This window comes from Lingula anatina, chromosome 7 (assembly GCF_051362555.1).
Source record: "Lingula anatina isolate TDL-2025a chromosome 7, LinAna3.0, whole genome shotgun sequence".
Classification (NCBI taxonomy): Eukaryota; Metazoa; Brachiopoda; class Lingulata; order Lingulida; family Lingulidae; genus Lingula; species Lingula anatina.
Genome location: NC_141773.1, coordinates 13,401,302 through 13,424,682, shown reverse-complemented (window position 1 = coordinate 13,424,682; position 23,381 = coordinate 13,401,302). Strand labels below are relative to the sequence as shown.

The 23,381-nt window shown below is 37.9% G+C and overlaps 2 protein-coding genes across 2 annotated transcripts; one reads left to right on the top strand and one right to left on the bottom strand.

Moving 5' to 3' along the window:
* Positions 1–5,658: 5,658 nt before the first annotated feature.
* On the bottom strand, positions 5,659–21,953 carry LOC106164513 (uncharacterized). The gene is made up of 13 exons (XM_087017840.1): positions 21,779–21,953; positions 21,075–21,309; positions 18,192–18,392; positions 17,701–17,959; positions 17,229–17,379; positions 16,586–16,777; positions 11,573–11,736; positions 10,782–10,932; positions 10,283–10,381; positions 9,730–9,925; positions 8,949–9,177; positions 7,412–8,367; positions 5,659–7,120 (listed from the first exon to the last, which is right to left on the bottom strand). The coding sequence occupies exons 1-13, from the start codon at positions 21,800–21,802 to the stop codon at positions 7,008–7,010; spliced, it is 2,970 nt and encodes a 989-aa protein (XP_086873966.1). The 5' UTR covers positions 21,803–21,953; the 3' UTR covers positions 5,659–7,007.
* On the top strand, positions 12,983–15,970 carry LOC106164515 (matrilin-3). The gene is made up of 5 exons (XM_013542455.2): positions 12,983–13,529; positions 13,881–14,050; positions 14,831–14,990; positions 15,159–15,314; positions 15,798–15,970. The coding sequence occupies exons 1-5, from the start codon at positions 13,445–13,447 to the stop codon at positions 15,944–15,946; spliced, it is 720 nt and encodes a 239-aa protein (XP_013397909.2). The 5' UTR covers positions 12,983–13,444; the 3' UTR covers positions 15,947–15,970.
* Positions 21,954–23,381: the final 1,428 nt, after the last annotated feature.

The window sequence follows — 23,381 nt, the reverse complement described above, 5'->3', positions numbered from 1 at the left end:
ATTTGAAACTGCGGCCCCGCCTCCCTAATCTACCGGGATTTCCGAAAGTTTTTTGCTTTGCCTTCCCAGGTCGGCGCCCTGCTCCCTTTCTCATTCATCTTTCATTGCATAAGAGGACAATTCTCGTACTTTATATAGAATCCGGTAAACACACAGCTTTGGGATTGGGGAATTTTGTCATTAAATCATTTAGCGGGTTGTTTATCGCATTTGACGCAAGAAACAATTGTTTCACATCGAAATTAGATGATATGTTTTTTTTTTTTTGGTTAATACTACGTATATTAATTTTAGAATAATCTTAGTATATAATACAGCCAAGAAATTCAAAAGAAAATGAAAAAATCAATGCACTAGGATGAAAGGGAAGGCAGTATTGAGGAAATCGGACATTTGATTGCGGATTACATCGTAAGTCAATTATATCGGGTCTATTTATTAAGGCCTGATATGTAATTTCCACTGAACGACTTTTGTCATCAATGATATCTTAGTAAACTAATCAAGAATAATAAGCCATATAATTCATAATGGATTAATGGGAAATTAAAGGCTGCAATGAGCCGAATGGAGCTAATTTTGGCACCGTTAATTCATTTGCCACCAAATTAGCAGCAAGTTACCTGCGGTGCCGGGAGTATTATATTTCTCTTATTATCATCAAATCAGATCCAATAAAAGTCAAGTATCTTGTTAGTCACTATGAGGTCTTGGTGGCTTGTTTGCTGGGAGTATATTCTAACGTCTAGCTATCATCTAAGAGATGCCACATGGGAACGTGTAGCATTCATAAAGACCAGTAATTATATTGTTTAGTATTCTGAATTACGACGTCAAAAATATCGTCCAGTTTACCGAGTAAGAGTCAGCCCTCTTCTTTGCCCTTTTTTTTTTTTTTTTTTTTTTTTTTTGGGGGGGGGGGGGGTCTATTTGAATACTTGCATCTTCAACCAGTACCCCATTTCGTTAGCGTTACAGGACAGCGCATTTTGGTTAGAGGGGAAAGCGCTCTTAGCCACCAGGCCCAGAGGAGAAAAAGGTGTGTCAATACATTAACCCACCCTACCAACTATATTGACACCCCAGCCTATTCAGATTGCCAGTAGTTCAACTGTGAATGTGTCAGTCATTGTATTATTGTGTTTGCCTCCGTGATTACAAATTTGTAGCGCACTTGGTGTGTGGTTAATTAAGTATTTACTCACCAGTATGTAATATTAAATACTCCATTAGATAGAAAAACTACAGTAAAAAATGCAAAAGAGTCGAGTTTGAAGATGTTTTATTTTTTTAAGTAAACTTATTTGATCGTTTTATGCTACCAGTCACTTTACATGCGCAGAAGTAAGAACAATGACCAATAATCAGTTCTTGAATTTTTATTTCAAGTGGAAGAAATTTAAACCTTCCTTCCCTCTTTGAGACGGCGAACTATTCATTTTGAAGCACATGACCAGCCTTTGGACTAAACTCATTTTAATCTAATTTTGTCTACTTATCAATTATTGGTTGTTTCTAATAACACATTTTAATTACTGGTATTTGTGTATAACATTTCTATTAAACTTAAAGATACTTAGGTCTCTTGCAAATTAAACTAACAGTCCATATGCATGAAAGGCAGGATTCACTACCCAAATAGTACTGGGGCATATCCCCGTGCTTCCCAGATCACTCAAAAACATGGAGAACTGGCCTGTTTCCTCCTCAGCCAATATACAAAGTATCCACTAACTTTTCACCGCCGCTTTCACACCTTGTGGCTGAAAATCCTATTAAACCTCTACGCATTCTATTGTTCGCGCGAGAGTATCACCGCTTAAATGGCCTGAATCCCCTGTTTTCAAAGCTATGATCCCCATCGCGTTTTGCATTGTGAAATTACGAAGGGTTTAAGTATCAACAATTAAAGCGCTGCTCTGCGATATTATCATTTCTATAACGCTATATCAGATCCTCGGCCCTGCATCGCGGCGCGCCATTGTGAAATTGACAGCTTGCGGTGACATCAAAGGGAGTTAATTACAGGTGAATGAAATTGACACCGGGACAGCACAGGTAGGTCGTTGGGGGAGCTAACGGAGCTTTTCATAGCACAGGTGTGCTCAATAACACCTCCTAAATTAAATTCAGATTTAAGTGTATTCAGAGGGAGTTGTGAATAACGTGAGAGGATTTATCTAAATCGATTAAGTGACTTTCCCTCCACGTGGTGGACAGTGAGTTATTTATAAGGAAGCGATATTTCCGTCCTGCAATAAAAACAATGCTTAACATATTTGCTTCAAGCACTTGTTGTTCTATCTGAAAAACCAAGCATGAAAAGAGTTGTACGGGTAATGTTGAATGTTACCATCTCCTGTTCCACTTGACCGGTGACGTAACACACAAGAGGTTATGCTAGTGAAATGATGAGGTGATCTATCCTTATAATACAGTGATAGAAAGATAATGACTGTCAGTACATTAAACACCTGGCAGTTAGTAGAGAGTGAATGAAATTCACAACAAACCACGTTTTATTCTAGTTTCTCATTTTCTAATCAATCGCCACGTTTTTCCTACTGAGTGATCAACAGTTATAGATCTTCATTACAATCTGAAAGTGAGACAGAAAAAAAATCGTTCGTAGAGACCAAAAGTGTTTTGTACTTATGTGGAATGACAAGTCAGCCACGTGGTAGAGACTATTTGTGGGAGGGTAGAAATGGTATCTAAAAAGTACAAAACACTTTTTGCCACTTTTTACCACTTTTGTCACTTTTTGCCACTTTTTACCACGATTTACCTTTTTATCGTCTTTACACAAGATAAAAAAATATTTAACAGTATTTGAAAAAAGTTTATCATTTTGTTTTTTATCATCATTCTTGGGAATCAAAATTGGATTTCACATACTAAAGATACGTTCATGGAAGTTTGTTAAAGATATGACACGACTTTTAATAATGAAAAGGTAGCTACATGTATGTTAAGATGACTGAGAAAATAACAGATAACATTTTTAAAAACATCAGTTTCTTGTTTTTGAGAAATCATTTTTTCTTTTGTGATTATTTTCTCTCGATCACTCATTTTTTTTTTTTTTTGTATATTAGAGTCTGCAGCGTAAGTCACTGTTTGTAAGCCCACCGCTAATAAAGTTTTGTTTGTACCAGTAAATTATTCAGAATGTGTAAATTTAGTGGTCCGACATGGCCATTAGGCTTTTTCTATAACTTTTCAAAAGAGCTGTCGATTTGATTTATCTTGTTTTTTGAAATATCACTGTTACACGATGATTCTAAAATAAACATCTGACAAAATGAATTTCTTGTTATTATCTATACTAATGCAATCTTACTGAAATTTTTATTCGGACCAGTGAATCCTGATACGGACTAGACGTTTTAAGGAAAGTAGCGGTCCGAATGGCCAGTAAGTCGAAAAGTTTATGGCACAGTCTGATGCACACTTTAAAAGATGAAAAACATGGTGATATACAAAGTAACGGTGTTGCAGGATGATTTAGACCATATTTAAAAACAGAGCAATAGTTCTAGGTTTGGATCAGTGATTTACATTTACATGGACCTTTACAAAATAAGAATTGTGACGGAGCCATCATGTTATCATGTTTTGTTTTTCAGCTGTAACACCGAGATGACAACTGTATTACTTCCTTCCCTTTATTTGCCATTAATGCTTTTGTAAATGATAGTGGTAATTTCAATTTTTGTAGCTGTTGACATGTTTAAGCATAGTGATGGTGGTAGATCGTGCCATTTAGCACATTCAGTGGTATTTGTCTTTTTATTTTAATACTATGTTTCGTATTGCTTAAAAGGTGATTTCTCGAAGTATCTCAATTCTTTTTCTCTGTAAATTTGGTTGAAATACAGACTTGACATTTAATATGGAATATTTCAGTTTTAAAGGTATACCTAGGTAAAAATGCGTTCTTTTTTCAAAAAATTCAGATTTCATATAAGACATCTGACTGGAGAAGTATGAAGTCAGGTGTGTCGCTGCCAAGTAACTGCTTACCAAGTCTGTTGCACTGCTGCCTTGTGTAATATGCAGTAATTTAATTGGGCAGTGCTCCTTTGGGCTAGTCAAAGCTTGGCTTTGGCGAAGCATGGTTTTGTCAAAAAAGTATCCATATGTCGGCAAATACTGCATAGAAGAATTTGAAACTTTGCATGCAAGCGATCGGTTTTGCAGTGCGTAAAATGAGTTAAGCAGCGTTTTACATAACTGTTAAGCTGTGCCAGAATGGCGCGAAAAAAACAGACATTGCCAGACAGATTATTGTGTCAAACGGAACGGTCTACACAGTTTTATAGAGTTATGCCCTGTTTGAGGCACTACACAGAGACCAAGCCCAATGCATCGACGTCTTACCACCAAGGTATATGACTCACTGTCCTTCAGGATATACTGCTGCAATTAAACCAAAACCACCGAGTCCGTTTTGAATGAGGGACAAATTGTCACCAAAACTTGTTTTTCAAGGCTCTTAGCGAACACCAAACTGATATCAGCAGGTTAGGATTCCAGACGACCTCTGAGGAAGCCACTGTAAACAGCAAAGCAGCCTAGTCTGTTTCTCTTATGAATTGGGGGCCATGACAGTTTTTGGGTAAAACAATGAAACCGCGTGGCTTTCTTCATTGAGGTCAGATTTAACCTTTACCACTAAACTGGTCAAAACAGAGTTTACAGACATCCTGAAGAGGCCTACGACGAAGCGTGTGCCGCTTCTTAAGTGACTAGGGTCATTGACAGTGTCAGTATTTGGAGTGGATACCACATTGGTGCCAAAACACCAATGGCAGTCATCGATGAAAACCTGAACCAGATCAAATAAAGGAATAATCTGGGAACCACTTGACAATTATTTGATAGGGGGCACCTTAGGAACAATTTTAGGTTGCAGGGTGAGGTTGCCGGTTCACACAGAGCACTTTTAATAGCAGATAACTTACAGAACCAAGGGAATGAGTAGCTACCTTGGTCATCAAAATCGCCATATTTGAACCACATAGACAATATGTGGGTAGGTCATTACTCGCCGAATCAACGGCCTGCATGTCCTACATCAAAACGGAGCCAAATTGGACAAGTTTTAACCGTATTCTGGAATTTTATTCCAGATTAAACTCTAAAAAGCCTATCATAAGAAATGCCTTGCGGCTTGAAAGCTCTGGTAGCAGAAAGATGAGGTTAAGCGTAACAGCGACTGTTGCTGTGACTAGACACTGACATGGGGGCCTTTGGGGGGCGTGTAACTCTTTTAAAGACAATAATTAGGAAAATATGGAGATCCAAAATATTGCTTTCAATGGTTGTCGTATGACTTAAAATAGGCAATGTATTTTTGTTTGCTTCACTGACGAATACAATTAATGAACTGATGTCACAATGACATCGAAGAGATTATCAAAAGTTATTAAAACACGATTTTAATCCTTATTTTCATTTATCAGTTAGCAAAAAAGGAAAAAAACTGATGAATTATGTTTTGGAAAAAATATTCCATATTAAATGTCAAGTCTGTAGTTAAATCAAAAAGCATTACGCAAAAAAAAAAAAAAAATGCAATGTCAGACCAGTCTTTAGATCGGTACTGTACATCTGTATAAAGGCGTGATAAGCCAAACAGTATGATGAACAAGGTTAAACTGTCCAAAGCTTTATTAATAAATCTACCTGGAAAATGATATAATTTTACATTTAGTGAAGTAAAAAATATAGATTGTGGAGGACTACCTGCATGTACTCGCGGAGACCTAAGTTTCACATACTGAGGTTATCCAAGGGTTATTATTTATAAACAAATTTATAAACTCTCTCCAACATGTGTTTCCTATTGAAAATCAACCTGTATCATCAACATGGCTTATCAGTATTTAAATTTCAGATATATGTTTTGTACATATATATATAAGTTGGATTATTATTATTATTATTATTATTATTATTATTATTATTATTATTATTACCAGTAGAGGCGAGTTTTCAGTTATCTCTGAAATACAGGGTGACTCTCATAGAGCTCATTCCCATTGAAAATAGCGGTCTATGTAGATCGATCCAAAAGATCAGATTAACACGCTTCCTCCTTGCGTTGAGTAGGATACAGAAACTTTGGTGATTGTACGATTACGTTGGAAAAAAAGGAGGCATGTTATTCTGTTTTAACTGCATTTAGCGAGAGTCGCGAAGAAGTTGGATCGATATATGTAAACCAATAGTTTCAATGGGAATGGGACCTTAAGTATATAACACAAAGTCCTGTTTCAACGTATTGTTCAAACAAACTAGACTAACAGTATATTAGAATGCGTGCGTTGAAAATACACTTATATGTAGGCGTGAGGTACTCTATAGAGGAGAGCTCTAAGGGTGATTCCCATTCCCATAGATCAAAAGCTTTCATACATATGATATTATATAATGGTAAAATATGACTCAAGTTAATTTTCTGTTCATATACAGTACTGTTTCTGTTAACTGTACCCTGGATGGTTAGAAGCAGCATATTTCTGTGAAAATATAGCTTGGTACATAGTTATTATGTGCTGTTAGTGTTGTAGAATCATTTTCGTTCGAAATTTACAGCTATTTTATCCATAAATACAGCTAGAAAATAAATATCAATCTAGAGAAAGCTCAACACTCGTTTAACTTTGATTGTGTTGGGTGTGACAGCTAACGCATTCTGTCACATATGGCTAAACAGGAGTTCATTCCTATTAGCAGACAGAGTTCTCGCTGGTGACACGAGTGTCACTAACGGTAAAAATGAGGTCATATATATGATCGACTTCAGTGTGCTTTTCTTTTTAGATGGACAGCTACATAAGCTTATCCGTTTTATACGAGTCCATGAAATAAGAATGAAGAAAATGTAACCCTGGCATAGCACGAGAGCGCGCTATAAATTGTCATCTGAATAGTATATAAATAATGTGCTTCATTTGCTGGCTTTACAAGTCTGACAATCCAGTGGCAGCGCTGACCCTTTAGACGTCACAGTCACAGTTGACACAGTCACACTCGGGGAAGCGTGGATCCCCGGTACACCTGAAGGTCTGTGGGTTGCATCCTTGACACGTACATGTCCAACCATTGACTCCTGAGGAAAATAAATGGAAAACAATATCTTAAAATAAAGTGACACCTAAAACCAACTGAGATCCGTGGCACATCTCTATCATCTTACCTTTCAAAATTTACATTTTTAAGGAAATGTCCAGTTTCGCCGAACGATATAAGACAAGCATTTCGACTAATATGATACAAAAAGATAATATACACGACAAAAAGTATATGTTGTAAACCGGTAGGTATTTATCGAGGATGTCAGGTTATAAACGCAACTTTTACGTTTATCTTTTAATGGAAACATGACTAAAATCTGACTTACTATTTTGGCAGAATTGCCCAGTGAAATTTTGTGGACAAACACAAGAAAAGGTTTCGCCTTGTCCATCTACACAGATACCTCCATTTTCGCAGGGCATTAGGGCGCACATGTCCTCATTCGGGTATTCAGTGGAAAAGGAAGTGGTGTTTGGCGCTGATGTTGTAGTGATGAGTTCCGTTGTGTTTGGTGTGAGGGGAGTTGTTTTCACTGTGAAGCCTGTTAGCCAGGGAGAGGTTGTGTGTGTAGAAGATGGGGTCTCGTACGGAGTGGGATTCGTCGTGTCTTGCGGTTCGTCTGATGTGTTTGCAGGGGACGTCGAGGGAGGAGAAGTTTCTGGGTGTGGTGGGGGATTTGTTCCGTCGGGTGGGATGTTGGTAATCCTTGTGGGTTCTATTGTGACTGTTGGGGTCGATGTTATTGAAGAGGTTGACTGCGTGGAAGTATCTGTCATTGTCGATGTTGTGGGGTTTGTTGCTGATTGTGTAGATTCGGTCATAATTGTGGCTTCTGTTGTAACAGTTGGGGTTGATGTTATCCTAGGGGTTGACTGCGTGGAAGAATCTGTCATAGACGACGTGGAACTTATTGTTGCTGATGGTGTTTCAGCCATACTTGTAATTTCTGTTGCCCAGGAAGAAGGCGATATTATTGAATAGGTCGACTGGATAGAAGAATCTGTCATAGTCGATGTGGAACTTGTTATTGCTGGCTTGGATTCAGTCATAGTAGGGGGTTGGGCTGTTACAGTTGGGCTCGATGTTATTGTAAGGGTTGACTGAGTGGAAGAATCTACCATAGTTGATGGGGAACTCGTTGTTGGTGGTGTTGAAGGTTCTGTTGTGGAAGATGGGCGCGGGGTTGTTGGTCTCAGAGGAGTTGTAGGTTCTTCTGTCGGTGGGGTAGGCGTAGTCTTTGGTGGTCCATTACATTTGATTATATTGGATGCGAAACATTTTCTGAAAAATGAAACCGTCTCTTTTTATATAATGAAAAAAGTATATCCTGTAAGTTTCATTTACGCAAAATATAGATATAGCATTAAATCCGCAGCTTGACAAAAAACTAAAAAAAATTTAATTTAGCCGCGCTGAAATGTGGGTTACGTTCATAAAATAAATAAGTTCGAAAATATATTAAAAGATAGTGCTTAAAGAATAGTCGAGCATAATTTTATCTGCATAACTTTATTCCTTAACTTGCTGGTCAAGGATATATTATCGAACTCGCTCAAGCGGTCATGAGACCATTGGGAACAGATTAGTTCGTTCTATCTCAACCAGCTTTTTTAGCCACTGGTCAGAGGTCAACATTAATGAGACAATTGGGCGAAAAACAGAGGCCCGTGTGACAAAAATGGTAGCCCTAGGAATGAAAGTCCAAGTCCCATATGATTAGTACAGGCTAGAGATAGGCGTACTATTGGGGTTAGTATGTGGGACGGATGCCACCTGTACAAAGTAATGGGGAAAGGACTACGGTTCCTGTCACAACGGTATATCAAATAACAGCAAAAAGACATTTCTAAGAGGCCACTCACTTTCCATCGTAATGTTTTCCAGGTATGCTAAACACTTTCCATGTTTTAGAGATGCTTGTTAGTGGAACTTTAACCGTAAGGTGCCCGTCAATGCTCTCGGGTAACCCCGCATGTCCTTCTACTTTGAGTTTGTCCTTTGGCGGGTTGCAGTCACTTGGACAAGCGGTTACTTTCGCACGTCCAACAAGTGGAGCCGATACCACAAACTCAAGTATGGGTTGGATTCTGCCTGTAAAATTTACAACTTCGTGTGAATGAAAACGTAAAGATTGGCATGCTTATATCCACGACACCAACGCAGTCCCAAAACTCCCAATATTTTGGAGGAAAAAGAAGGGATTTACTTAGCCTATTAGCCACGAGGACATAATGTTGAGTTAAGCAAAAAAAAAAAAAAAAAAAAAAAAATATATATATATATATATATATATATATAATGGAGTGAAAATATATACTTTCAAAACTTCTGAAATATGATTAAAAAGTATTTCACATGTGAATTTAAAACAAAACGGGAACTATCAATCGAGAACACTATTACTGCTTTTCTGTTTGCTTATATGTTGAATACTGGGTGCATGCAAATGCTACAGACGGACCAATTTGGGCGCCGTTCAACTGACCCCCACCCAGAGCAAACCGGATCAACTGGTTTCTTGTTACATCACACTGCTTTCTTGGTACGCATACTGCCCATTTCAATACAAAACATGCAAAGGGTTTTAATAAAAAGATGTAAAAAAAAAAAGAAAGAAAGAAAAATCAAACATAACATTCTTACGTTGATTTTCAACCTTAAAAAGCTTTCTCAGTACTTTTCGAATCCACCATCCAGCAGCTCGAAGTAATCTAGCTATGGTTTTGAGGTTCGGGACGTGCAGCTTCAGGGCGGGGGTAATAGTTAGTGTTGCTGACGCAAACGTTTGGTCACGTGTTAGTCCACCGCTCAATTTCGGAGCCGGAGAGCTTAGCGTGAACTGAGAGAAAAAATATTTGATGAAGGTGAAATTTATCAAACTGCCGACATTGACTGAACTTTTAAAGTTTTAAATCTTGTTTTTGGGCACATTCTGGAAGTTGCACTGCATACATGGATGTACAATTTGGTCAGTGTGAAAAAGCTGCATTATCTCGTATAGCTACTACATAAAACAAATAATTAAATAAAGATCAATGTACAGTATATTTTACATGGCAGAAGAAATGATCGTTCAAAATCAATTATGCGTTACGGACCCAGCCCTATACAGCCTTAGTACTATTTTCTTCGGGCTAATTTCTCAATAACTTCATTGCCGGCCGAGTAATTTCCAGATGATCTGTCATGTACTTACATCAGGACCTGAACTGAAGACACCGGAACTACTGGACCAGCCTGCCGACATGTCCACACTTCCGGTTCGTTCCAGAGATACCTCAGCAAATCCTTTCCCCTGGACAAATGATTAATTATGTTGTTTAAAAATAAGGCGTTGTTCCCAGGACCCTATAGGAAATTGGCCCCAAATCCTATATGGTCCTATAGGACATATGATAGGAATACCATAAGACGTCTGCAGAGTCCCATATAACTCCCAATGGAAATTTTCGTAAGAGGTGTGATAAGTATTATGTGGTCTTTATACATTTTAGGACACTCTTTGCAAAGATTGAATAATTGAATAATGCAACAAACCAAAACTCACTATGAAAAGAGACTGCACTTGATTTCGAAGTGGTCTTTTCAACCAAATTAGGAATACGCATAAATGGAAACGTATCAAAATTAACGCAGTCAAAAATTCGATGGAGGCAAAAATTCCACACCATTCGTGTTTTGCTACCAACACCTACCTGTGCTTCCAATACATATTTCACCTTCAAATCAGCGAGAATACCAACAGGGATACATAGGCCAGCCCAAATTGGGATACACAAAGAGACCAGATGTCTGTTGTCAATAGGGTGGTTGAATTTAGCTTTCTTTGGGCCAGTGTGTGACACCCTGAAACGCAACAAAACCAGTCTTAACCGTGATCCTTTCCAAAGAATATATCATTAAGGTCTAAGCCATAGTCGATGTGAGAAAAGCTAGAATCCCAAGCCCATCATCAAAATCGACAAACATGTTAGTCAGACTACAGTAGCTGTGTACTTGTAAAAAAGGGTAAAGTGTACCCGGTAGTTTTGAATTCACAGGTTTTATCTATGTATTGTTTCACCGTGTTTACTTCCAGAGCTGTTCCAATTGATCTGAGGTAGTCTCAATAAGTGTATCAACAATACGCATTCATTTGATTATGATAAATAAAACGTTTTTTGTGATACATACAGGCCTTGGTGTTAGAATACGTGTGACGCAAACTAAATGTCCGCAGCCTCTTTCAAAATGGTAGGCTATAGTCACATTCATGCAGTCATCTTCAACCATCATAGACTCAGTCGCTAAACTCACCTAGGCTTTCAAATAAACATAGCCAGCGAACTCCGAAACGCTTAAGTGCAGTGTTAACCAGAAAAGGCTTCGTGAAACGAGTGAAATTGAATTATCTAATTCAATACCATTTTCGAAGGCAATGATACCTAATGGCACATCATATAAATAACCAATACGATTTAAAACTGATTAATGCGTCGACGCATACCTGCATTTGAAGTCCAGTCTCAGAGTCACCCTTAATGTCACCGAGGAGTCGAGGGAGGCTTTGATCCTGTGAAGGAATGGGCGGCTCCACCTCAGTGTGATTGATACTCGAGGATATGCCCTGAAAATTGCCTTCGCCGAGGCTGTGAAGGTGCCACATGGGACCTGAAGAGATTATATATATATATATATATATATATTAAAAGGAAACAACCAATTCTCGTGTGAAGGATGTATGTACAGAGGGCGACATAAGTACTGTGCTGTTTGTGCGAATGGTGTTCTTGGTTACACAGGGGCCTTTGGATATACTTTTTACGGTTTAAAGGGATAATAATAACTCTTCGTTTTGGCCAAAAAATGAATTCCCTGGAGTAAACAACAATTTTCCAATACTTAACAATGGTTAATGAATCCATTTTTAAATTCAAAGTTAGTCTCTGTTTTTTTTCTAAAAAAGTTTTTTTTTTTTTTTGTTGTGGTAATCGTAAAAGCGACTCCACCACGAGGTATATTTAGCAAGCTAGCTTTTACGTTTCTCTGACACTCAGGGTACTGGCAAGTGATTTGTTGCAGAAACAACGTTCGGAGGATGGGGTAACCATCTTTGAACCCTGATATTAACCCTACCGATCACCTGTGGCATGAATTGGAGTATGCAATGCAGAGGAGAACCAATCTCCAACTAATCTGGACCATCTTCGCCAAGTTCTTTATAAAGAATGTGGGACAATTTCCCACAAAACAGGATTGTTACTCTTGGTGAAGGTGATTGCAGTACGCGGTAGACACACACATCAGCCACGTGGCCTTTAATGAGCACATCCTAATGTTTATTTTGTGTAAATTCGGTGATATTAGGCGGTGTCTTTTTAATTTAATTAACAGACATTTCTTTGTCTCTGTGGAAATCACAGTAAACACCAGATTGGAGTGGTGCACACTTTAAATGTGAATTAATGCTATAAAATGTAGATAATTTCACCGCTATTTTGTATTTTCAGAACGATTAATCCTGTAAGTTATGGTATCTGTAATAAAAAGCATTGTTTAGAACAGTTTACACCAATGACGTGATCGTTTTTAAATAAAAGCACATAGAATTGGGGATGGGACAACCCTTTTTGACCAATGCTGTAGGTCTTAATCAATGTGAGAGTAAAGAACCGGTCTGTAAAATGCCTTTTTGTAGTCAATTGGCATGGCCACATTTCAAAATGTAAAACCCAACATACTGCGCTGCAGTTAAACTTATAGCAACAAGGCGACAAGCTCTTGTTCTTGTCTGTACATGCCTCAAAGCAATGCGTGTTCATTTTCTGATAAGGCGCCGGCGTAATGGTTGTCTTATTTTAGTGCCCAGTTGTTACGTTAATGTCTCAAAGTACGTGTTCATTGCAGATATTAAACATTTTACGAGCGCAGGTTAAGGCATTACGGTCGACCAATGGTGCACTTAGACTGTCATTACAACAGTCTGTGTGGAGCTCTCGTATCTTTAGGGCTTTTGTTTATATACGTACATTTCTGTGTATTTTGAAAGAAGGCAATTCTAGAATTCGGTTCGAGTTGTTCCGTACTTTTCAACTTGTTTTGATACAGGTTATTCATTGACGTTTTCATTTGGACCACAAGGTCATTCCTGAGGAAGCTATGTTTAAACGCGTCCAGTGAGCGTACACATTTCCCCTCAATTCATACAAATGTCACATATATATCTTGTACCAGACTGCCATTAAATTCGTCTTTGGTGATTACATTGGCCATTGGCAACAACAACACAATAGGTGTGTCAGCGGCGCATCCGCTCTTAGCATTATATAAGACAGCGCGGTTAATAGTAACGCCATACAGATCCAACGCTGCAACCGATATGAAGCGATTCTTTGCACTCATTCTGACTGCTGCTCTGTTGCTGAACGAGTGGTGTGTGGTTAACTCTATTCCACGGGGTAATGGTAAGTTATTGATAATTGTATTCCATAAAATGTCGATGAATAGGAGAACGTTCAATATGATAAACATTGTACCTTGACTATCATATCTATATCCCAGCTTTGCAGTATTTTTCGGTGTAACAGATCTTTTTTTGAGATTTATATCAGTACATTTTCATTAAAAAAACGCTGACCCCAATTTCATATACTTAGTAATTATATATACTTAGTCATGTACTAAGTTGTAGCCATTGATATCTTTTTCCGGATCTACTGTTTTTCCTAAATAATGACAAAGTGGACATATAGATATATGGTAACTGTAATGAAAATATTTCATGTATTGCCAGAATTTATTTTACTTTTAAAAAGGGACATCAACAACAGCAAGCCAGCTCTCGGACATTTTAAAGAAGATTGTGTCTCACTGTACCACCGAGCAAACCAACAGTAAGAACTCTGATCTTGATATTGTCTTCGCATTGGACAGCAGTTCGAGCATTGATGATACTGAGTTTAAGGTGCAGAAATATGCAACAAAGGTAAGAGGTCCTTTGATAACGCTGAATTCAATATGTAAAAATAATTTTCCAAAGAACACAGTTTTATTTTGAATTTAAGATGTAAATAACATCTAAAGAAAGTTATTTTTGCTTTGACGGCCGGGTGCTGATATAGGTATTCATCTCCCGCTCCCACACGTCAGTGATCTTACCATGGGCTATTTCTAATTTAATTATTTATTCGTACGTTATAAAATTAATAAATCTGGCGAGCATTAGCCCATTTTTATCTGATACAGCGTGGTTTAATTGTAATCATATTTCGCGCAATTAGATAGTCAATGTGGGATTAGAATGGTTCTTCTTAGGCAGGCTTACGGACTATCCCAAGACCCTATCGCACTAACTGTAGATTGTTCTATCTCCGAGGGGATTCTCGCTAAATTGCAGTCAACTTAGGCGGCTTAGATGTTTGTCAGGCCTACTGAAGCTTCTAGGATTAATTAATTGACGTTCAGCAGCTTCAGTAGGCGTGCCAGACATCTTAGCCGCTTAAGCTGTAAGCGATTTAGCAAGAAACTCATTGGAGATGGATCGATCCAGTTAGATCGATCTAGGTATGAGAACCCAGTCTTATTCTATGTGTGCGTTATGATGCACAGTTTACAAAGCGTGATAGAGCCACTTCATATGATCTGTCAAAATGAATGTACCTGTATTTGGTTTGACACCAAAAGATTAATATGTTTGGTTTTTTGCATTATTAATATGCCATCATCGCAGCATTGAATGTATGGAAGCCACGCTTTTATTTCTCAGATGATTGCTGAATTCATCAATAGGCATTGTCCTATTGCCCCCGATGGAACCCGGGTTGGTGCATTGACGTTTGCCACTGATGTGGAGAGAGAGTTCGAGCTGAATGAATACACTAATTTGGCCACCGTTAAAGCTTACATTGACGCGATTGACAATAGAAGTAAGACAATATCTTCTCTCTCTCTCTTTCTTAACTCTCTCCTTCTCTTCCGTAAACATACAAACGCGCATACGATCTCTCTCTCTCTCTCTCTCTCTCTCTCTCTCTCAAACGCACACACAAATACACACATACATTATTACAAAATCATTTTTGTCTCTTTTCAAGAGGGAGCTACGAACATAAAACTGGCTTTAGAGACTGCGCAGCTCATGTTTGAAGATTTTTTCTTGGAAGAAAACTCGAAGCTAATATGGCTACTTACTGACAAGATGTCTAACCTGGGCGATCCGCGACCAAGAGCAACAAGTATTAAAAAACAAGGTTAGTATATCCCTGAAGAGTGTTGAGTGAAGAGTCAATACGATCAAATCTATATTCAGTCTAAGTAAAGACTTCCGTTACTTTAAGCCGACTAAGGTATCGTTTCGCACATAATTTAAAATGTCGCGTACCAATCGTTTTGTGAAGGCCCTGTGACCAATTCTGTAGTTGACCTTTTCCGTACCTGATTTAAGAGATCACCACAAAAACTTTAAACGTTACTGTGATAAGCTAAGCATGAAAAGATGAATTGGAAAAACATTCCATATTAAATGTCATGTCTGTATATATACATGTATATCAATGCTCTTATCTGATCAGACCATAATTGATGTGACCCTTGAAACAGGCCCACAGTTCTAATTCATATTTACCATCTAAAAAGAATGAAGTGAAATATATATATTTTTTGTTTGTTTGTTTGGATAATTTATAGTTTCTGTCACCATTATTTATCAATCCATTATTCATAATTATTTTCAGGGTGGACAATCTGCGTGGTTTCTATTGGTAACCCTGAGGATGTATATATAGCATCTCCTGGATGTGTTGTCAAATTTGAAAGTTTTACAGAGTACGCCAAAGTCGCAAGAAAGGCACAAGGCCAAGACCAAACTGATATTTATGGTTAATTCTTCCTGTCTTTTGGTCTCGCATACCATAGATGTATGAGATCCACTCAATACAAGACATTGTTTGCGCATTATATTAGTCACTGAAATAGAACAATAACGAGAATAAAATCACCACTGTCAAAAGCATGAAAAATGCTGATTATCTGCAATAAATGTCATCACCTTGGTCATCGGGGTGGAATTTATCTCGTATTTATGTTCCTTAACTTGTGTGTTGTAATTGCTTTGGATTCCCGAACACCCCCCCCCCCTCTCTCTCTCTCTCTGACACACTCTCTCTCTCTCTCTCTCTCTCTCTCTCTCTCTCTCTCTCTCTCTCTCTATATATATATATATATATATATATATATATATATACAAAACGGACATAAAATATACAAGAAAGGAAGTGGATAGGATAGAATACTTAAATAAATAGGATAGAATACTAAAATATGCAATTTATTGTTGAATATGTACTTTTTTTAATGCTAATACATGTATCAAATGACAAAGGGCGCTTACTGCTTTATCCGATAAAATTTATTTTACTTCAAATTAATCCGGAATCGTACTTACATTTTACCTATGCTGCAATATGTACTTCCATCAACTTGTTAACAATTTTCTTGAAACTTAAAGCGCATGCGTGCTTACCTTGACTTTCCCTAGGGTTACTGGAAACGTTGCCTTGAATTTTTTTCCCGCTGTGAATGTCGTTCTCTTCTGTCTTGCATGTCTATCTGTCGTGATACCCGTGCTCGCCACAGTCACCTCCCCGCCTTCAATGGATTCCACAGGAGAAACTTCAAAGAAGTTGTAGCCATCTTTCTGGAAACTTCGGAGTACCTTAGTGAAACCAAATAAATATATCAGTATGTAAAGCGAGGTCATATTTTAAAAAAATCAGAATAATACATATTATTGTATATTAATCATAAGTTTAAACGTACTGTACAGGCAACAGGCAAACAAGACAGTGACTTTGGTTTGAACAACGCTTTTCCAAATTGGGAACATGAAAGAGTTAAAGACTGAAAATACAAATCTTTGTGGAGATTGCCGAAAAAATCGTTTTATCAGTCCTTCCGCGGCAAAAAAAAAAAAAAAAAAATCTAGGCATGCTCCCTAAACTGCAGGAAAAATGTAACGCTTTTGTATTTAAAAATAATTTTAACTAATTATTAAAACAGCATTACAAATGGCAGATGTGACACCTTTTACAGGCTACTGTCCAGAGTTAAAACGAAATCCCCTCATGCCAGAGTTATAAGGTATAGCAACTAGAGTGAAGGTCTACCTTTGCAGCAAACTCTTGTGAGGGTCTTCCAGGTATAACGCTACCAACTGAAACTGATCGTGGAGTCCGTCTCTGGAACATTTGAAGGCCCGGGATTCCATCTCCACCAACACAAGAGGTATATTGTAAGCCTCTCCGAATTTCATTAATCCTAAATAAAGTTATCACAATAGGTTTACCAGTGCTGCAAACAATTATTTGGCATATTTAAATGCATATTTATGGTCATATAATATAACAAATTTAGGAATAAACTCGAGAAAAATATTTGGGTGTCACATGTGGCAATTACAGGACTTGGCAAAGGTGTTATTTCCATAGATAAGCTCATGGGTTGCCGCCAAAGTCAATAAAATATTACAGCTCAAGACAACTCGGTGGGAACGTACATATAGGCTATCCGGTATACCGCCAAATATACCGACCAGAACGAAGAGTATATATACACAGACATAGCAATAAAAATTCGTACCGAAATACATCTGATGAGTCTTCTAGGTTTCCACAAAACAATAACTCGGTGTGGACGAACTTTGTTCTCCATGGGGAAGGGATGGACACAATTTCTGTCACTTTTTCTAGAAAACCGCCGCTAGAACTGCCTACCAGTACGTCATCTACATTGATGTGGTCACTCTCTCTTCGCGGAATCACCAAGTAAAAAGTCACGTGCGATGTCTCGTTTTCGCCCTGGTACACATGCCCTGCGCATTTCCAAACTTTACTTCTACCTATTAATAGAAAGATTTAAAATAGGTACAAACGCACATTCAGATGAAGAATGTCTAATTTTGATAACAACATGTAAGCAACCAAAAACGTTTGTGCCCACTTGTATGAAAAAACAGTTACACGCGTAGCAGTAAGTTGGAGGATTATCTGCATTTCAATATAATATAATATAATATAATATAATATAATATAATATAATATAATATAATATATCAACAAGGTCAACCACACCTTTCAGTTTAACAACCGTGGTGTTACCAGAGACCAAACCATTCCGTGAGGTAAGAGTTTTAATCAAGTTCGAATCAGGAACGCTCTCTTGGGACTCTGGTCTTTCGATCTCTTCTGTTTCTTGGGACGGTTCAGATATATTCACTTGTTCAAACACGTCATCAAGTTCTGCAATCTTTCCTAAAAATACGCCGTATGTCCCTGAAATCAAAACACCATACAGGTATTACGTAATAAAACAAGCAACAAAATAGAGAGAGAGAGAAAAGAGAGAGAGAGAGAGAGAGATGGTTAATTCAATTACTACTAGTAGTTGGTCACTGAAGCTTACAACAGTCCTTATAACTTTCCCTAATGCGAAAGCGTTCTTGTAATATGTACCCTGGTGCCTGCATTCTCACGTATCATAAAGCACTTTCAGTATTCTTTCGTAAAACACCCTATTGAGCTTTATTATGGAACTCACTGGATCTCTTTTCTCAACTGCGAAGTCCCAGGAAATTAAAGTTGATACACTAAGAGCAGTTTTAAAATATTTTATAATATTATAATATTAAAATATTTCGCATGTCAACTGTGTCAAATCTTATTTTAAAAATTATGTCATCGGCGTTTACACGAATATCTTAATCCATCTAGGTAAAACAATATCAGGGATATTAGTCTCGTTCACACTACAGTAGGTCACAGCAAACCGATTTCGAGTCAGTTAAAATGGTGTCGCCGTACCTTGCAATTTTGACCGAACTCCCGTTTTGCACCTGAACTGTGGCTACGTAAACAATCCCAGTGTTCCAAATCATTCAAAGTTTGTGTCATTTTGTATTGAGTTAAGGAAAAACACCGTCTTCACACCAATGTCCTCCGCGCCATTCAGACCGAACCACTTTCGGTCTCTCTGAGCCTGGTATGAACGTTCCCATACCACTTAATCCAGTCTGTTTCCTCCAACCCATAAATTACAATATCTTTGTAACCCTGATCTTCCAAAACATGTTTGTTTATGTGAGTATATGACCACAAATGTGTATTCATGTGACAACAAATTACAGTCTTGGTCGAGATGACAAGGACCTCTTTCAAAATAAGTCATTCGTAAATTCGCATTAATAACAGTGTTACGGCAACCAAGTGATAAATCTACTTCAGAGATAATTATATCCGAAATAGTGTAGTCAAAAAACTACTTTGTTGCTCTAACGACGTGGAAAGTCTTTCAAAAACGTGCCCAAGGAGTCATCCGAAATGAGTGCTTCGTAATGACCCGCCCAAACCGGTGTAGCGTGATAGACCCGTGCCGTGACGAAACCGTTCTGCACATGCGCATTGAGGGTAGATTGAAAGAAGTAACTTCCGGTATGACGATGTCGTCCTAAGTAGGCGCTATGTTTGCACTGAACTATGATCTTTCAATTCATAATTCAGTGGTTTTCGTCATGAGAGAGTATGAATTTGATAATCTTATTACTACAGTATACGGGGGAATGTTGGAAGTGAGCTTTTGATTGTGACTGAACTGTTTTGCTCTGTGTGAAAAACGTGGTAGATCTAAGACTCGTAGTATAAATGTTTTCACTCTACAATGTTCTTTCAATTCAGAGTTCAGTCATTTTCATTAAAAAGAAATTGTGTGTTTGATAAAACTACAACTTTCTCTACGGGGAAATGTTGGAAATGTATGTGCAGCTACGTACTGTAAGTCAACAGACTGCTACCCCCGCGTGAATAATCCGTCAGAACGGTTTATTCACGACGACGGTTTCTTCAGGTGACACCGGTACACCCGTGCATAACCAACTCCGTCAAACAGGAAATGGTATAAACATGTCACGGCCTGGTGGCAAAACTGAATAACAAAGGACGTGCACGACTACTAATTTCCCACTAGTCATAAGCTTGATATGTGATTACATTGAAAAAATTTAAAAAGTGTTGCTGTTAAAACTTTTGAGCGTCCTTTATGTCTGGTACGTGAATCCCGAGTACGTGAGCCGACCTGGGTGGCCAAAACTCTGAAACACCTTATTATTCATAGGATGTCTTTAAAACATTTATATTTCAAAATTGACCTGGAGCTAAGACATGTCAAATTCACAGTGTGTAATTTAGCTGCAACCAGATGAATAGGCGGTATATGTAACGCGCAAACAGCTGAAAACCAGTATAGGTTCTTAGTTTTCATATAAGATACTGATAGTGCGTTACCAAATTGCAAAGTTTTCTGAATTCCCTGACTTCACCCGTTACCCGTCAGACGACAGGATTTTTACCATTAAAACTTATATTACGGAGGGTATATTGGTTTAAACTGTTACATGTACTATTCTTAACGATTCAAAAAAATAGCCGAAATTTCAAGTTAATTGATATACATGTGTATTTCTCTTTTTGTGCACTGTAGCGTTCTAACGTGTACTCTAGATCTAGATACGTATCCAAACTTATGGTATTCGAGTCTATAAGCTTGTATTTATTTGAACATCACTTCATACAGGGACGTGTTACATATTGATTATACACAATCTGCGAAGATGTTCCATGAAATTCACCATGACTCGAAACTCTCTTCATGATTATTGAAAGCCAAAGCGTGTTATTGACCTAAAATTTTGTGTGAAAGACAATAAAGAGTATAGAAAATGTCCGATTCACAATTTATTTTCTGCACAACATTGTGCTTAGAAAACCCTACACCTGCCCACTTATTTCTTTTGAAAATCTTTATTCCTCTTTTTGATTAGAAGGCAGTGGATGGTAGATCTTAACGTTGGAAAAAGAGATGGCAAACTTTCAAAAAAGAAAAAAATAGGATATACACTACAGCAATAAATCATGTTTTCTGGACCATGGTCGTCCTATATCTACTTCCTTGTCTGGACTCACCAAGTGATGCAGAGTGAGAAATCTTGTGCATCATCCCTCCTGCCTGTTTGCTGATCACGACGTCATTGGGTCTTACGTAACCGTTTCCATCGGGCAGGACGAAAGCTGTCGTCTGGTCGTCGGCAGCGCCATCTGACGGGCAAGCGTAGACCGTCCAGCTGGTGTTTATCAACTTGACCTCTGGCCTTAAGACCACAGAGGGGATTGCGCTGGTGCTCACACACGAGACAAAAAACTGAAATATATGGTTTATATATTATGTAATGAAACAATTTTTGATTTTATGTCTTTGTATTTATTTATGCGTACGTGGTTGTCCTACTGAGGGAGAGAAGTTACAAGATAGCGTTGTAGACACGCCTATGATATATAACTAATCAGATACCGCAGTGCCATCGTTGAAAAGATAAGTGATAAAATTGTCTTAAAAGAAAATTCTACATGAAAAAACGTGTTTAGGAGTTATCTTCCCTCACACTCTATAAGTATGTAATTTTGCGTTTTTCTGCTTTGATGTATACTGCAAGATTATAGCACGCTATTTTGAGCTTGTATTTTGAACTTGTACAAATGTCACGGACAATAAACAACTACTGACAACTTTAAATTATGTATCTACCGGTATATATACTTCCACGGATCAGTAGCGCGTTAGCAGTGAGAGAGAAAGAGAGAGACAAAAGAGAAGCAGAGAGAGAACTTACCAGCAAAGTCACGATCGAATTCATCTTTTACCGGTAGCAAAAGTGCATTAAACCATCTCACTGTTACGTAGACCAAGATACGTATAAACCACCAGAGACATCAAAATACTACTTATAAGTAACAGTGTCACTATATCCGGTTAACAGGTTTAGCTGGACCAATGATACGAAGAGCAGCATCGATGAAGTATTATCAATACTGCCTTTCTACACAGTAAACCCTTTACAATAATAATAATAATAATAATAATAATAATAATAAATCATGTATAAAACATGCTGCCTATAATCGTTTCCTTATTTCAGTAGTTGGGATTTGTACACTGTCGGACTACACGTAATTCTCTCAAACAGTCAAGTAATGGCGTCGGTTGTAGGTGGGCAACTTATTCTTATTGAAGCTTTATCACGAATTACATGTACCAATGGAACCAAACACTGCTGCCCGCAAGTTATTCATTTAATTTGTCTTCATACACCAAGAAAATCCGCGTAGCGCCTGGGATTGTCTGACAAAAGTGTCACGTGGTTAGGAGGGATTTCCAAAAACTTTCACACAGTAGAGCAAGCAAATTCAGAGCAATTACCCCATCAGTTGTCGTGACTGATGTCAGAGGGACCTTTCAGGGTTTTGCCAGGGACTTGTCAAATGCCATTGCCTGAGTAGTTAGGTAAACAGTGACCAACCCTGTTACTATCGCTAAGTTTTCATCACAGAGTCACAATAGAGAACTACTTTGAAATTAAAAAAAATATCTGTAAATATGTAGCGAAAACATCGATCTGTGACCCTTGTGCAGGTAGAGGTATGCTTATCAATCTAGGACCTGGCAATTTTTCTTTTGTAAATTTTACAAAGAATAGTTTCCTAAGGTCTTATCCTACCCATGTCTCCTTCATTTTAGGGATGGTATGAATAGGGGAATCTGTGATCACTGTTAGAGTTGAGTGGCCATTTCATAAGGGCCCCTTAACGTCTGCCTGCTTAACAGTCACAGTGGTTCCGATTCCAAGCTAGTTTATAAGTCATACTTTATTGATACAATAAGACCTGGAAGACGGAAATAAACGCGCTTGGTCGAACGGATTAGGTTTTCCTTTATGAAAATTTTCACTACTCGGTAATTATATATTTATGGTACATTGACAGAGCCGCCTTATGGTTTGTGTGTTGTGGTATTCAGGGCGGGGAATGCCTTCCTTCCGACCAAATTTGTAGTTTTACCTCGTCCTTTGTGTAGTCACATATTTATCCTATATATTTAAACCATGTTTTAAAACGATGCTGTAGTTTATTTCAGTGAAGGACATATTGTATCACAAGATTGTTCACTGGTATACTGGCAAGCCGACTGGGGTTCCGCCCGAAATGTTTTATGGACGCTTACTTCCCTTTGAATTTTGGGCAAAGATGACGATTTGCTTTTAAGCGTAATTTGTTCACAATTTAAGATGCAACCTGTATGTTTTCGTTGATGCAGGGTGAAATAGAGAACAACACTGTACGGTGTATACACTTTTAAAAAGGGACATCTCCAATGTTACATCTCCAATTTAAATTATGGTCACTGTCAGCGACAGTTACTCAACTTCCCTACTTAAT